The sequence below is a fragment of the Pyrgilauda ruficollis genome, unplaced genomic scaffold (genome assembly GCF_017590135.1).
Source record: "Pyrgilauda ruficollis isolate IOZ18807 unplaced genomic scaffold, ASM1759013v1 scaffold12, whole genome shotgun sequence".
Taxonomy (NCBI): domain Eukaryota; kingdom Metazoa; phylum Chordata; class Aves; order Passeriformes; family Passeridae; genus Pyrgilauda; species Pyrgilauda ruficollis.
Window position 1 is genome coordinate 5,345,417 of NW_024510321.1, and position 16,857 is coordinate 5,362,273.

The 16,857-nt window shown below is 40.8% G+C and overlaps 1 protein-coding gene across 1 annotated transcript in view; it reads left to right on the forward strand.

Annotated features, from left to right (window-relative positions):
- The window catches only part of DPP6 (dipeptidyl peptidase like 6), a 395,169-nt gene that overhangs the window by 231,430 nt on the left and 146,882 nt on the right, over positions 1-16,857 (forward strand). Inside the window, exons 2-3 of the mRNA XM_041487906.1 lie at positions 281-395; positions 6,517-6,615. Of these exons, the coding sequence (XP_041343840.1) occupies positions 281-395; positions 6,517-6,615 (214 nt within the window). The remainder of the gene's footprint in view (positions 1-280; positions 396-6,516; positions 6,616-16,857) is intronic.

Genomic DNA, 16,857 nt, shown 5'->3' on the forward strand with positions numbered 1-16,857 from the left:
GGGGGCTGGTGCCCGTGTGCCAGGAGGTAATGGAGAGTGTGGGTTCCACTGCTGAGCCACCTGTGGGTACATTACATTTATTTGCTGTATAATTATTTGGGATGAATTCAATTAATGCCACCATGGATTATAACAGCCTGAACTGTATTTGGCTCGAGGGCGTCACCCACCGTGGTCACCGGGTGTAGTTCTGCAGACATACATTGCTGTCTGGATTCTGTGCATCTTTCCTTGTCTGAGTGCCCTTTTCTAAATGTTCATCTTCTTTTGATGTTTCTAGGAGCTGGTGGGGAGTAATCCTCCTCAAAGGAACTGGAAAGGAATTGCAATTGCCTTACTTGTTATTCTCGTTATCTGCTCGCTGATTGTCACCTCTGTCATACTCCTGACACCAGGTATTTATAACCTTTAACTCACTTCCAGTCTGGTTTTCTTCTGTAATTTTACACTTCCAAGAGTAAAGGGATTACAAACTAACTGCAAAGTCGACATCAAAGGAATCCTCCTTCCTCACTTTATCTCAGTGTGATGCTGAGTTCAAGGCTATTCTTAGGGAGATTGTTTTAGAGTGTCACAGTTCAGTTCAGAAATCAGGACTGCTGACCTGAGGGCACAAGCTGGGAACTTGATTGCCTTAACATGTATGGGGAATGTCATTTTAGACAGGCCAGGGTAGGAGAGGAACCCACATGGGGCAGTCAATGAGGGCACAGGAGCTCCTGAAATTCATGTCCACATGGAGCAGTAGTTGCCTGTTGAGTGTCATATCCTGGACCATTGGAAATGGCATTAGGTGCCTTGGCACCCAAATCCCATCCCATTCAGTTGGATTGATTTTAGTTCAGACCACAGTGTTTACAAGCAATTTCAGATAATTATATACTAGATTGTACTTATCCACAGCAAATAATTAATAACTTCCCAATAAGGAATTCTTTTAGTTAATCCCCTTACCAAGTTTCAGCAAAGTTCTGTGCACGTAACCTCTGTAAATTACTTCTCTTACAGTAGCTGCTGACATTGTAGGCTTGAATTTTAGTGTGGTGTCATTATGATTATTGATTATTATGCATTTATACAGCCCTGAAAATTTCCATGCCTACTTAGGGAGTAGAAATAAAGCGCTTTTGCAGCACTGACAAGATTGTGTGAATATGAAAAGACAAACAAAATGAGAGACAAGACATAGAAAAAAGAATTCAGTGTCAGAAAGGGTGAGGAGCTACAAAACCCAGGGGGAGACAAAGGTCCCTTGCTCAGGGATGTAGAGGAGAACAGGGATGAGTACAGGAGAGTGGTAGAATCAAGGGAGCAGCAGGAGAGAGAACACAGAGCTGAGGAGCAGAATGGGGGCAAGAGAGAAATGAAACCTCAGGAAGTGGAAGAGCACAGGGTAGTGAAGTGGTAAAATGACAGAAGTTGTGGGGCAAAAATTTCCAGCTCATTACATGCAAAATACATGCAGTCCAGCCGGTCTAGGCCATCTTCCCTGACAAAATTCTTATCCCACAGTCGTGCTGTGTGAGGAACTGGAGACAGGGACAAACCAAGAAATACAGGAGTGCATTGAGTTAATTAGAAAATGAGTGAAGCAATCAGTACATTATTTTTTCAGTTATTTATTGTCATGCCATATTCAGTTTATTTCATGTTATCCTGAAGTTTTCAATGCAAATTTAAGTTCCATGTGGTCATACCAGAATAATTATGTAATTAAATTAAATAAGGTTAAACTGCATTAAAGATCATTTATTAAATTAATTTTGCTGGTGTTCAGATTCAACATCTTTGGACAGTGCTGTTCACCTCTGAGATGTTTTGGGGCACAGTGTGTGGACTACACTCACATCAGGCACAGCTTATTAAGTGTGCAAATATTGCCTGCAGTTTTACAGAAGCACAGACTTCAAAGATGTACAGGAAAGCCTCGATTGTGAAGTCCACACCCGTGAGCCCCAACAAGTTCACTTGAAGCTAAAGCACTGCCTAGCTGGGACCTAGATGGGTGTCACTTCCATCGAAATCCAAAATCCTTAAATCCACTGGCTTCCCGTGATCAACAGTGTGGGTTACCCTGTCATGATATGAAATGAGGTTTGATAAGCAGGACTCTGCCCTCTCCAGGCTTTGCTGGCTGTGACCAATGACTGAATTGTTTTAGGTGTTTTTCAATACCTCCCAGAATAATCTTCTCCGTAACTTTCCCATGCACTGAAATGTCACTAACAGGCCTGTAGTTTCCAGGATTCTCCTTCTTCTTCTCCTTCTTGAAATATTCACATTCAGTTTAAATAAAATTAAGAAGTGTATTTATTTATATATGTATTTTATATATATACACAAAGACATTCTCCCTTTGGGATGTGTCTGCACACACATGCACACATATAAATCACTCAGTTTTTATTATGTACCCAGCAACATCTCCAGATAACAGTGTTGAGAGGGTTTCTGTGCATGAAACTTAGGAATATGCAAAGTCATTTTCTTTGCTGGAATTTCCATTCATGGGTTTTTTTTTTTTTTGAGATTTCTGATTATCTGATCTGCTGGTAAGCTGGGTTTGGGTTGGTTTTTTCCCTCTGTTGATGTTTCAGAATTGTGTCTTACATGCACATACAAAAACTCTGAGCTTGGAGCTCCTGTTTTTATTACGGATCCAAAGTGCTTCATGGTGAGACTATGCCAAGGGTAAATTACAAAGCTTGGTCTGCTGCTGTGGCTTGGCAGCAGCTGAGTTCAGTCTTCTTCTAAGCCACTGGCAATGGAACCTGTTACAAGGTTGGGCAATAACAGAAGGGAAGAGGAGTCTCATTTCATGGGCTAAGTGGGACTCTGAGACTGGTCTGACAAATGTAAAATTATCACATTGCTAATCCCAGCTGGGCATAGCATGTCCCAGCAAGGTAGGAGTGGGGGAGGTGGAGGAGCCTGTCCAAAAGGAGAGGCAGAGTCTGCATTTCTCTCCCATAAAATCGTTCTCTGGAAGGAGAAATGTTTATCTTTTGATGGTCAAACTGAAAATTAAGTGATGGATGTGTGAACAAGGGGTGAGGAAAGGGCAGGAGCCCAGTGAAGGAAGGAGGTGGAGCAGTTTTGTGGATGTTCAAGGGGAGCTGTCAAGTATGACTGACATCAGGAAACAAACAAAACAATCAAACAAAACCCCCTCTTCACTGCAAAAGCCTCAAAGGGGGTGATGCAGTCTGGCATGGCTTGGGCAAAGTACCTGAGGATATTCAAATGTTTTTAATTCTTCTTTCTAATGATATTGTTGGAGTCCAGCCTGATGCTGTCACACCAGTACAAATAACCTTTTGTATTTTGCCTCTGAATCCTTACTTTTTCCTATCTATCTCAGTCCTCTTCCTGTCTGGGAAACCATTTTTCTCTCAGTATTTTGGTACTGGTTTGAAGGCTTGTTTTGCAGTGCAGTACCAAGGCATGAAATACCGAGATGCTTTAAAACCAGTGCTGAATATCATTCAGTGCCTGATTCCAGAGTAGTTTTGGACATATGTGGGGTAGAGTGCAGCATGCAGGCATATAGTCCATGCTCAGACAAAGTGATTACCTGGATCATAACTTGGTCTAATACTGGGAGAGCTTGGATAATCTCTCGGGCAGTCTCCTGCAAAGTCAAGAACAGGAAGCGGAGAAAGACTTGCTTAGCAGGGCACATAATGATTAAGGTATTAAATAACTGGGGAAAATAAGGACTTGTATGTCTCTTCCAGATTACTTTTCAAATCAGCCCAAACATTTAAAGGTTTTAATTCTGGATTCAGAAGGGCTGAAATCCCTACTGCTTTGGGTTTCTTAGGAGCAGGTACTCACCCTGCTCCTAGATTAGCACAAAACCTGGGAGCAGTGGACTTTGCATTCAGGAGGCACTGTAATTACAGTGGCAGTGCTCTATTACTAATTAATGTCTCATTTTATAAAACCCTAAAAACATCTCAACATTTATATGGTTTGTGTATCCATTGATGTTCTAGAACAACATTCTCAAAAGTAGTAATTGGTGGAAGTTTACATTTAATTATGCTATAGGACACCACACGTACATCATTGCCTATGCTGAGCTTCTCCAATTTCATGGTGTGTGAGTCCTGCCATTTCACTCACCTTTGAAAAATGTTGAACCATTTATACAAATGATGACAGTGCTGTCCTGAGGCTTTCCTAACTGGCAGCTCCTCACTTGTCACAGCATGGGGCGCTTGTGCAGGTTCCATTCCATTGTTTGTGTATTTACATAAAGACATGCAGAACTTTCCAGAAGTCTGCCCATGCATACACACAGAGAGCAAAGCTGAAAAGAGGACCCAGCCCTACAGAAATTTTGAGTAAAATAAGGCCTTCCCAAATTCCATTAGACATTGTGCTTAGGAAGAGTGTGATTTCTCATACATCTGTTCCTGATATTTAAAGCTTTCTGGAGATATACATCACATTTGCTCCTTTCAAATCTGACCTTTTAGTTGGAAAAAAAAAAAAAAAAAAGAAAGTACATCCTAATCCATATTAAAATTTTTGAAAAATCCATAAGAAATATTTCTCAGAAGTGTTACTGAGCTAGTCATTGCATAGCATTAATTCACAGCATGCTGTCTGACAGTCAGAGGCCTTGCCTAGAAAGCTTTGTAGCTCTTGTGATACTCAGAGCAAGGCACTATCCTTTGACCAGCTGTGCAGGAGAGCAATGTGTTAACCATAGTTATATATAAATGTGTATTTTACACCGTTACAAGCAGGTGGGATTTTACAGAAGGGAGAAAGGTTTACCTTTTCTGGCTGCTGCCTTTTGGGTGCAGAGATTTCATCTGGGGGATAAGAGGGGTTGGGTCTGCCCAGGGATCCAGCAGGTGTGCTGAGGTGGGGATGGAGCTCCTGGTGTGCTGGCCAGAGAGATGGAGGCACTGTCCCTCTCCTGCAATGCACAACAGGCCAGGAGGTGTGTGAGGAGAGCACCCAACACCAGCCTGTGGCTGAGCACCAGGGTGATGGAAAGAAAGGTGGGCACCCAAAGGCGGCTGCAGGCTTCTGACCTATCAAGCAGCCTCTGAGCATAGCTGGAGTTGAGAAAAAGCTTGAAAGAGAAGAAGGAAAACAGGCAGTGAAGTCAGCTCCTTGCTCCTTTTTGGAGCTTTAGAGTTTTCTGGATTTGTGGAGTTTTCTGGATTTTTTGGAGTTTTCTGGGTTTGTGGAGAATCTTTGTTCTGGAGAGCTGTGGGACGTCAGTTCAGCCCAGGCTTGTTTGTGTGCAAGGATGAAGGGGAAAAATATGAACATTGAAGAATATAATTTACTTTGGTAAAAGTGAAAGTTTGTTCTGAAACACCTTTTAGTGGAACAAAACACTGTTCACAGGTATTTTTCTGGCATCTCAGGTAGCTCAGGGGCTTCAATTTAATACAGCAAAGAAGACTTTTTTTTTCCCCACAAATAAGTGCCTTCAGGGTCTGCTTCCACTTCTCTAATCATAAGTGTTCAGTGTAAGTTTAGCACTAAACAATATTAAAGATATCTAAGCCTGCCAATAAACCTCAGGCATGAAGACACTGTCATGAAGAAAGTTGCTGGAACTCACATTCCTGCTGTGGAAATATTCAGAATGTGCCTCCTCTTTTCTTTAAAAGAGCAAATGTATTTACAGCTGACTGAAAAGTTTCCATGAAAATATTATTTCAGCAAAAAATTGAATGTTGACAACAAATTACTCATAGAGGGTGACTGCTTGTCAAAACAAAAAAAATATTACAGTTGATGGGAAAAGAGGAAAGAGGGAACATATTAATCAAAATTGTTGGGTTTTCAAATTTGTTAGTTTTTCTCTAAAACTTTCAGCTTTGATATTTCCATGTTTACAAATGAAACTGTATATTCTTTCACTAAAAATTAAAATTAGTATAGGCCAGCTATGCAACCCCTAAAGATTAAGGGTTATGTCTCATAGACTTTTCAAAAATATTTCTGAAATCAAATGTCCGATTGCCATGGAATATCTTTTGTGAATTTCTGAAGTAATGTGTATGAGCCCTTAGTCAGAAGGTTAAACACCTTTCCAACTATGGTTTTATGTTAAAATTTTTAAGGAAATAAAAATATAAGCTGTAAAAAATGAGCCTTTTTAAATACTTTTTTAATTGTAGCTCATAATTGCATAAATATTTTAGGCTTTAGCTGTCAAATAGTAGGCACTATTTATCACTATGACACCTATAAGTGTGTTTGCATGACTTAGATTCTTTTTTGATCATGTTAATGTCTGAAAATGTGTGTTTTGGACCATTTCTTGGTCTTTTTGTAGCTGTTAAGACCAACAAGGAGGTTTCTGTTAGTGAGCCATTAGGTGAACCTTTAATAACACTGACAGTGGGAAGGGATTTGTGTGTGACACAAAGTTTAATGTGGACTGTATCCAAATGAGATAAGTCACTCTTCACAGTTTCTGTGCTTTCAGATACATTTCAAAGCTGAATTAATGGTAGTTTAATTTTGAATGTTTTACAGTGGAAGATAACAGCTTGTCTCAGAAGAAGAAGATAACAGTGGAAGATCTCTTCAGTGATGATTTTAAGATTCATGACCCAGAGGCTAAATGGATAACTGGTGAGGTTTGAGCACTTTGTAGTATCTTTGCTTTGCATCCTTGCTCCCTGACCATTGCTTTTTTCGTGTATTTCATAATTCCTTCAGTTCTTTATGTTGCTCCTGAAATTACAGGATCAAGGACTGGCTGGGGTTGGAAGGGACCTCTGGAGATAATCTTGTCCAAGTCCTAGCTCCAGCAGTGAGAGCTATTTACCCAGAATTCAAATTCCTCAAATTCCCTTCTCAACCTTCAAATTCCTATTCCAGTTTCCCACCTGTTAAAAATGCAAACACTCCTGTTCTAACTTTTTACCTAGGTTTGCCCAGTGAGCTCATAGATAGGCATGGAAAACAGCAGCCTTTTTCTCCAAGAGCTTCCAAAACTTAGTAAGTGATGTAACACATGGTTGGAGCACCATCAGTGATTATTTTGCCACAAACAAGACTGGAGGTTTATATTCCCTTATCAAATCTGTTCTTTTTCCTGGCAGAGAGGTGAAGCAATGCTAACAACAGGCAAACAGTGCTCCAGCAGCAGCTGGGCTGGAGCTTGCACATGAGCCATGTTCTCTTTTTATCCTCTGCTGTCTTACATTTTCCAGTCAGGGGAAAACCAAATAATACTTGAAATAATGCATATTGGATTTGCTGGAGTGGAGCTACTTTGGGGGATGTAGATTCCAGCTCTCCCCGGAAATTGCTGCAGTCAGAACAAGCTTTGTTGAGAACAAAATGATTTGTGGTGTGCTGCTCATGTGAGTTCTAGTCCAGCTCTTATTATCACGGAAGTTATTAGCTTTTCTTTTGAATTTAATGGGGAACTGGATCAAGCCCTTCCTCTGTTTAGCTTTCCTTGTCTGCTGTGCCCATTGGGAACAATTTTAATACCTGTAATGAAAAGAGAGAGTGTTAAAGGGTAGTGCTGAATTGACACATTCCCCAGCTGCAAGTTCTGCCACCCACTCAAGCAGAGGGGGAAGGTGTTGCAGGCAATAAACACCTTCACAAACACACCTGCCAGAGTGCAGGAACTCTTTTCCAGGCTGTGTTCTCCTGGGAATGGTGCTCCCCACAACCATTTGCTGGGAATGGTGATAATGGAAATATGAGCTGCATTGCAGTTCAGGGCTTTTTGTCTAGAATCCTTTTCCTTTTATCCTTTTACAGATATCCTAATGGCCCTAATGAAGGAAAAGGTGTTTTACTGAGACCTTGACTGCTATTTTCTTTATTTGCTTGAGTATAGCAAATAGAGCATAGTGGAGGGAATGATAATGAATTTACTAAACTTTTGCAGGAACAGAGAATGAAGTATTGCCATAGAGCTGGTATAACATCCCCCCACTGATGAGTATCACTTTATGTGGTCATCAGGCTTTCCACAACTGCAGTCTGCTATGAAAAATCAGCATTTCCCTTGTTCTTTCAATTATGATCACATACTAAAGTCATATAAACTTTTATTAAGATTAAGATTCTGATTTTGAGTGTTTTAAAATCCACTTCTGCCTTCTCATGTACCCTTAATGACTCCAGTGCTGTCTTGTTTCTGAATTTACTAAAATATTGTTTCTGTAAGAGACAAAATACAAAGAAATATTAGGAAAACATACACAGAAATTTTAGAATTACTTATTCTACTGTTTTGATATGAACAAACACTGACACTGATTTTAATACATCTAAAGGAATTTTATGAAGCCAATAGATACTTTGCAGATTTACCCAAGGGTGACTTTGCATTTAAGGGCAAGATGCTCATCTACAATGTCATTCATCCAAGGACCCAAAGCCATTTTACATTAATTGCTTTTCTATATTTTAGTTGGATTTTTCATATCTTTCTCTAGCTGGCTAAGTGGTGAAATTGTGATTAAGATGAAAGACCAGTAGCCAGATTCCTAAGCACATGTTGTTATTGGCCTCTTATTTTTCAGCATGCAAATGAAAGACTCCAAAAATGCCAAAGCCAAACTAATTAACTTAGTATAACAAGATTGCTGGAATGCCCTAGCAAGAGAAAAAAAAAATGCATATTTGAAAATAGCATATTAAAATTGGATGACTGCTCACAAACCAAAGCTGATGCTTGGTGGGGATCCACACAGTTAAAATAGAAGTATATAAATATAAAATAAATGGGTAGCTGTTGTGTGTCCTTCTTCCCTTTCCTCTCCTGTTAATCACACAGGAAAATATCACAGTTATTCAGAGCTCTGCAAAATTCAGTCCTCCTGGCTCATTAAAGCTCTGTTTCCTTCCTTTCCCTCTACATTATTGCAGAAGAGAGGAGGTTGGTGGCCAGAGATGAAACACATTGCATGCTTAGGAGTATTTGAATCATCTGAGGGATTTGCTCCCAAAATAATTCAGTCAGTAAAATATCTGTGTTCTTCCCAGTAAGCAAGGGGCTGATTGAAACACTGAATGAGGAAGGTCTTTCCTTTAACTAGAATGAGTCTTAGAGCAAGTGTTTCAATAAATAAAATATTTATATTCAGGGTCACACTTAAAAATATGCTGTAAGTTCCATGAAATTGATGTGTTGAGCTCATGTTTTACTCTTTACTTGATTCTCAGTGGGCATTTGGAAAAATAACATATTTCTAATCAATAGCTTTGTGTCATTCTATTCTATTGATTTTAAAAGACCTAGGAAAAAAGAAAAGGACCAGTCTCAAAGCTGACATAAATACACTTTCAGTGTAAAGATTACAGGGTTTATCTCAGCTTCCAATCAGAACTTTGTGCATATATTTGCATTTTTTTAAATTGGAATTGCAATTAAATTTACTTACAGAAAATGAGGGGTGACAAAGTTGTAAAGTTTTGTAAATTTGAACACTTTACAATTTTTGTGATGCCACTGTAATTTAAAATTTCAGTTTGCATTTTTGTCCACTGGTTTAGGGAGAGGAAAGAACACTTTGTTTAATTAGCAATTGTCTTCTACTGTCCTGACCACTGCTGTCTTTGGCTCTGTTCAGAGCAATCCAGAGAGGAGTGATGTATTCATACAGCAATAGTGACAGGCCAAGGGGGAATGGCTTCAAACTGACTGAGAGCAGGTTTAGACTAGATATTGGGAATAAATTATTTACTGTGAGGGTGGTGAGGCTCTGGAAAAGGTTGCCCAGAGAAGCTGTGGATGCCCCATCCCTGGAAGTGTTCAAGGCCAGGCTTGGAACAACCTGGGATAGTGGAAGGTGTCCCTGACCATGGCAAAGGATTGGAACTGGATGATCTTTAGATCCCTTCTAACCCAGGCCATTCTGTGATTCTATGATTCTGTGACTAGTATGGAATGCTTCCGAGTTTATTTCTAGGTCCACTTCCAGGAACTGCTCTTGGTTAGGTTTTCCCTGTAGTGTGAGTAAATGCTGGCTTTACTGTGAAGGTTTCATTTTTCAGGGCAGCATAGCATGTGTTATACTATAGTAGGTGTAAAGCAGTGAAGTACAGGAAATTTGGGGTTTTGCTGGTGATTAATTGGCACCCCCTATCCAGCAGTCCAAGTGGAAATAGTCTGAGCTGTGTTCCAGCCCCATTCATCCCACCCCTCCTGCACTGCTCTCCTCATCCCTCCACGCCTCACACTCTGCACTGAACTCCCTTTCCTGTACAACTACAATTATATTGTCCATACACTTAAAAACCACGTGAGCTCCAATCAGTGTCCCTCTTCATAGTGTGTATCTTAAATGTAGTATTTAACCTCTCCTTGTTTTCATATCCCCCTCCACAGCCCGTGAGGATTGTCCTGTGCCAGCCTTTTTTCAGCCCTCTCCCAGCTGACAGGTGGCCTACTCGTTAGTCTAGTCCCTAATTGTTCAGCAGTTCTGCTCATGAGCACCACATTACCTTGTAATTAGGCTTCGCAATTATTGGGCTTTTCCTGTAATTTCTCTCACACAGCAGTTGAGCTCAGGTTTCTGAAAAGCTCAGTGGGATGGTGCAATGTTCCTGTAATGTTCTGCAAAAAACAGGAAAAAGAAATGTGTTGTCATTTTGTGCTGAAGAGAAGCTCGGTCATCTGATCTCTTCTATAAACAATAATTCATAGTCATTATTTAGACCTGACCTGAGGAGGCAGTCGAAGTTGAGTCATGTGTTCTGGTTTTGTGACCCTTTTGAGCTGCAGTGATCCCTGCCAGCTCTCAGTCTGACCCCCACATCCTGGGAGCACTCCTCGCTTGTGGGGAGGGAGCATCATGTAAAAGGAAGCAGTGCAGACTGAACTGTATATGCCACTTGTGGAGACTTACACTAATCTTTGTATTTAAATGGCAAATAGATTTTTTTCCCACTTTGAAAGACTTGGATGCTGTTTAAGTTAGAAAAACAACAGAGCAGCCTTTAATATCCTGACAGAATTTATTACAATGGATTGGGTGCAACGCGTCAGTCCTTACTCTTTAGAAGATATTTTTCCAGCCTTGCTGTAGGCATCTTGCAAGACAATGTATTTAGCAGTGGCTCTTGTCAGGATTTTGGGCTGTAGGTAGGTGACTGGAGGTTTTAATTAAGAGAGCTTTTTCCTTGGGCTAAACACTGGCCAGACCTGGGGAGGCAATCCTTGCAGAGTGGTTGTAGCCAAAGGGGAAGAATAAAGGTTAAAATTAGGAGAGCACAATATATTCTAGCAGGGAGGAGCACTGAGGTACAGAAGAGCAAAGGACATGTTTAGAGTCACAGGAACTTAAAAAATGTGAAAATCAAGCCCTTCTCTCTAAGGTCCCTGCCCACTCACTTCACCTGTAATATTGGAAAAATAATATTTATTCTTATGAGAAGAGGAATAATGAGTAAATTAGCAAGAGGCTTCAAATGACATTTTCAGAAATGTCTCAGTTATTTGGAAACCTGCCACTCAGTAAGAGCCAGGACCATGGTGTGCCCAGCTTGCCTCTGAGAATGGCAGCTGGGCTTTTATCTCAAAAGTCCCTTTGAAAAATACACTAATAAATAATATCTAAATATAATGAAGTAATTCTTTTATCTGTAATACTGAAGCACATATGTTTAGTTGTATGTTTCTCTAATAACATCATAGAATTTCTGGGCTCTTTTAAAGCCTAATATTGAATTTAATGACCTAGAACTAATAGGTTTTATTTACCATGATGAAAAAACCACAGTGTAGTGACTGAGGTAATTTATTTCAGTTTACCTTTAGTAATAATGCTCAGATCAACAATACTTAGATAGCCCCAATGCCCTCAAGCCTCTTTTCTGCAGTGTAAATCCATTGCACTGTATTGATAAAAGCATTGATGCATTTCAAATGATCCAGATGCGTGTGTGGAGTAAATGAATTATTTATAGGTTGCTTTGCATAGATATTAAGAACTTTGTAAGTGCTAATATTTTTCATTATGTAAAAGGTTTGTGCTAAGGTGCTGCTCTGACAGCTCTTTAGACTTAAATTGCCCTCTTAGAAGCTACAGCGTGGTAGACTGGAGTGCAGGTTTCTCTGGGCTGCTTCTCCATGGGCCAGGAAGATTCTATGAATCACTAAGGTTGGAAAAGACCTCTGTGTCCAGCCATTACCCCAGCACTGCCAAGTCCACCTCTAAGCCATGTCCCTAAGCTCCACCTTGACACGGGTTTTGAGCACTTCCAAGGATGGTGATTCCACCACTTCCCTGAGCAGCCAGTTCCAGCGTTTGACCAGTGAAGAAATTTTTCCTAATGTGCAGTCTAAATCTGGCATGACTCAAAGTCATTTCCTCTTGTCCTATCACTTGTTACTTGGGAGAAGTGGCCAACTCCCACATCCCTACAACCTTTTGTCTGAGAGCAACTCTCAGCTTGCAAGTGACCATCCAAACTGTATGGCAGCTGGAGCCTTTCTCTTGGCAAGGCTGGGCTGTCAGCAGGAAAGGAAAACTTCTTTCTGTTTGGCATCCAAGGGACAAAGCTGCCTTCCTTGGGCACTTCATGTTGCAGGCTTGTGCACATTTGGGGTCTGTGTTAGGAAGGAGCTCTCCATGCAGGCATCCTTGATCCCCAATGCCATCCCAGCTCTTGTCTTCTGTTAAATGAATTTAAGGAAGAAAATGCTCACAGGTCTTTTTTTTAGTGTAAATCTGGTGAAGGCATAAAGAAAACTAGGTTACTCTATCAGAATATTTGCCCGCCTTTTTAATTAGAAATATTAGCTCGTTCATTTCAATGTGTTTGAAATGTGTATTAAAAAGACTGAAGTGAATGGTCTTAATGGTTCAAAGAAAACTTTCTCTGCTCTCAGTTCAAACCTCACATCCAAGCTCATGGCAGCTTCTTTCTACAGTATTTTTATGAATGTTTTGACTTTTGAAATGTTTTTAAATACTTTCTGAAACACACAGCAAGATTTCTGGTGCACAGCACATTGGTTTGTGCTGTCTAAGGTTTAGAGAACTTCCAGGCCCCATTACAAAGAACCCCACAGCCAACAAGGATGATTTTATGCTGAGAGTAAAGACACCCTCACTAAAGAAAAATGTGTGTGGGCCAGAAGAAAATACAGGGGAAGGACCAAGAAAGCTCTTTTTGTCTAGCATGGCTAGGGATGGCCTTCAGAAACCCTCTGTTATGATTCATAAAGATGTGGATATTTGTTAAATTAACTTTTGGGCAATGTTGGTGCCAATGGAAGTCCATGCACTTCAGAGCTGGTTGATCACTATTCTTATTCTAAACGCCTTCATGAAGCAACATCCTGAGTTGCCAAAGCAGAGTAGGTAAGAGATCTTGCTCTGCCATGACTGCCACATTGAGGAAGAAGTGAGGAATATGTTAAACCATTTGAACCATAATTTTGATTTTAGATACCATAGTGGATCATCTTCTTCAGAGATTTCTGTGGTTCTGTGATCTGAGAGCACTGGAGAGACTTTCCTACTCTCGCCTTTCAGCTTCTGGGCAGCTGCCCGAGTTCAGCAGTGACAGTAACCTGTTCACTAAAGACAGGAAACTTGGGAATTAATGGATTTTTAAGAGACTATAATAGGCCATGGGGGAGAGCATTCCTGCCACGTAGCTGTTTTGTTCATTACTGCTAGAGAGAATGAAATGGGAAATCAATTTGGCTCTTTCAAAAATTAATACAGTCTGCAGGAGCAAGCTGGGGAGGAGTGTGGTGGCAAGGATTGGGCAGTGCCTCAGTGCACTCTTCTCTGCAGTGCTGGAGTGCTGGTGGGACACGTGCTGCTTTTGGATTGGGAAAATAATTCTTTGGTGTTAACAGCAGCTTCTGAATTTAGAAGGAGAAATGCGTTGCATAAAGTCATGTTTGGGAAAAACATCGCACCCTGGAAAAGCAGAAGTAACTCAGTAATGGTCAAATAGGGTTTTTGTGTGTGGTGTTTTTGAGTAGTTTGATGTCTTGAGGATGCCAAGATTTCCATAAGAGCCTAACCTTATATTTAGAAGCCTCCATAGATAACTTAATTTCTTCAAAGCCTGCTGAACTCTCATCATTCCCCTGGCCGTCATGACTGCTGTTGAGCCTCTGAGTCAGATGTCCTCCTGAGGTATCAACATATGGCTTTGGTTAGAGAACATCTAAAACCCCACATGCATTAAAAAGTGACCCCAGGCATTCAGTGCCATAGCTTTCTATATGTTATGTCTCTGCATCTTGCTAGGATGAGTGAAGAGTCTGGGACAGGGCTGTGGCATGAAGGTCACCTGGGAGAACCAAGAGGAAAGGAATGAGTGATGAGGAGGGTATGGACAATGTGGTGCTGCACAGTCACTCAGAGGAGAAGCCCAGGCAAGCAGGAAGGATCTTGGGGGTGTTCCAGGTGGAGAAGGAGCTGGAGTTGTGTGAAGAGTGAAAATGAGTCTGGAAGTCAGTAGTACTGAGAAGTGGCTTAGTGGCCTATGATGAAGAGCTGGAAAGTACATTCAGCTGCTGTGGCAGTATCAAAGAGAACATTTAATGAGTCAGAGATGATTGGAAGAAGCAGAAGAATTCCTTGGACTTCATTTCTTCTTGTCTAGGTTCTTTTAACACCTACTGCCCGTAACTGCCTAATTCTGTTGCCACCAATTTTTTTTTTTAAACAGGGTTAAAAGTAGACTTCCCCCTAGCAGCCAGCATCCCACTCTCACATGTTGGATTATCAGTCTTTTGTAGACTTTCTATAGCCATTAACAAAAACAGATTCCTCATTTCCATTTCAAGCCCTACTCCACTAAAATTAGTGCTTTTCCCTCAAAGTAGCTCAGAAGCAAGGCAATGCCTCCTGTCGAGACTGTGTCTGCCAGAGAGAAGAAGCTTCAGGGAATTATTTGAAGTTGTAAAAGGTGTGTGAAAACTAGAACGATTTGGGCTCCTTTGTGTGCTAAATTTGTTTGTATATTTGAGGTAGAAATCCCTGGGAATTATGTAGAAGCTGCCCTCTTTGCTCCTTCCCTTAGAGCATGTTGCTCTAAGGTGCACTGCAGCATTTCCAGGCTCATTTCTTGGTGGTGAATGCAAAGCTGATAAATTCAGTGCTGGGTCCTTTTACCTGCCAGCCAGGCAGACATACTGCAATGACACTGGATTCACAGTGGGGAGCCTTTTGATTAATAAATAAATAAATAAATAAATAGACAAAGGAGAACAGCAGGGATGGAAGTGGGAAGGAAATGCTGCCACGGGGAGCAGTAGCATCTGGGAGGACTTTGAAGAACGTGGCTCACAACAGAGGTGTTTCTGAACCACAGACACAGAACCACATGTATAGTCCTGCCTGTGTGCTGAACAGTTTAAATCCAGTCAGGAAAAGGATCAGGTTTTTTTCATCCTGTTCAAAGCAGCTTCATATCAAAACCCTGCTGCTCTCAGAGCTGAAGGAAATGCACTGGTTTTTCAGGAGTTTAACTGGGACAGGGATTAGGTGTTCTCTCAGTGGGTGTTAGTTATAAAATCCATGTGAATAGATACAAGAAGTGTGACACCAAGAGAGGCTCTTCCCCAGCTGACACCTGTGAGCCAGGTAAGGGTGAGCTCCCAGTCCTTGGGGAAGGGGACACTGCAGGGAAAAAAAATTGTCTGTGATAAGCCTTAAAAAGGATAGCCATAATTGCATTCCTGCTGGTTGAATTTGTACTAAAATAAAGGTGCTGGGTTTTTCTCTTTGACTCCTCAGAGGAATGCAACACAGGCAAGAGGAGGGAGAGAAACAGGAGCTGTGCTCTGCTCCTGGGTGATGGAGCAAGCTGGGCACAGCAGAGGGTGATGGTCTCCCTTCCCCAGGAGCTTGGCAGTGCTTTATCATGAGGAGGATTGCTTTTGGAGAGAGTAAGAAATTTTATTTTGCTTGGATCCAGCACTGCTTAGAAGATATGGGTAGATAGAATGGAGGCTCAGTTTTGTACTGTAGGAAAAGAAGGTCAGGAAAGAGAGTTTGCATGAACTTGCTGAGGGTTTTCCTGTCAGGCTGATTTAAAGATGGAAATATTTTAGGAAAGAGGCACTTAAGAGCTAAGCACCCAGGAAAGTACAGATGGAACAAATGAGGTGCATAATTGCAGGATATGCAGAGCAAAAAGCACATTCAAGTGAGGACTGTAAAGGGGTGATGGAGAAAGGAGAACTCTTTGGGGTGTTCAGGCCTCTTGTTAAGCCACTGATCCAAACTACTACACACTGCTGATACCTTCAGTAGTGATCTCCAGAAATGTTTGTCTTTTGACACAGCCCATCCCTGGGAACCTTTTGTTCTCTAGGATGCAATTTGCTTTCTTTTTAAAACTTTTTTTTTTTTTTTAATATTTTCATCAACCCAATTTTCTGGTTTTCACGCTGCCCTGCCCAACTTTGATTGCTTCTTGGAGATTTTTACTTGATGCAAAGAACATTTTCCTGACTCAGTAGCTTTCCCAGAGCTTGCTCCACTGCTCTTGGACACTTGTTGAACACGGAATGTTTACCAAGTATCAATTAGAGCAGAATGTATTCCACTTGTTCCTTTTAATGAACATTAAATAAATATATGGTGAGATACCATAATTAAATAATTTGAAGACAGGAAATACTGTATTTCTGGTGATTAAACTTTATATCAAGTCTTTGTAACTGAAAATTTAGCAGGCAAAGATTTACTTATCTAAGAAAAAAATCCCCAGTGAGCTTGGATCTCCTGACTGGATTAAGATGTTGAATGTATGAAAAGCACTTTCCTTTTTTTTTTTTTTTTAACAAGAAATAGTCCCAGACTTATATAAATCATTAAAAGAAACTTATAATGAGATAATTATCATTGATCAAGGGAATTTAATTAT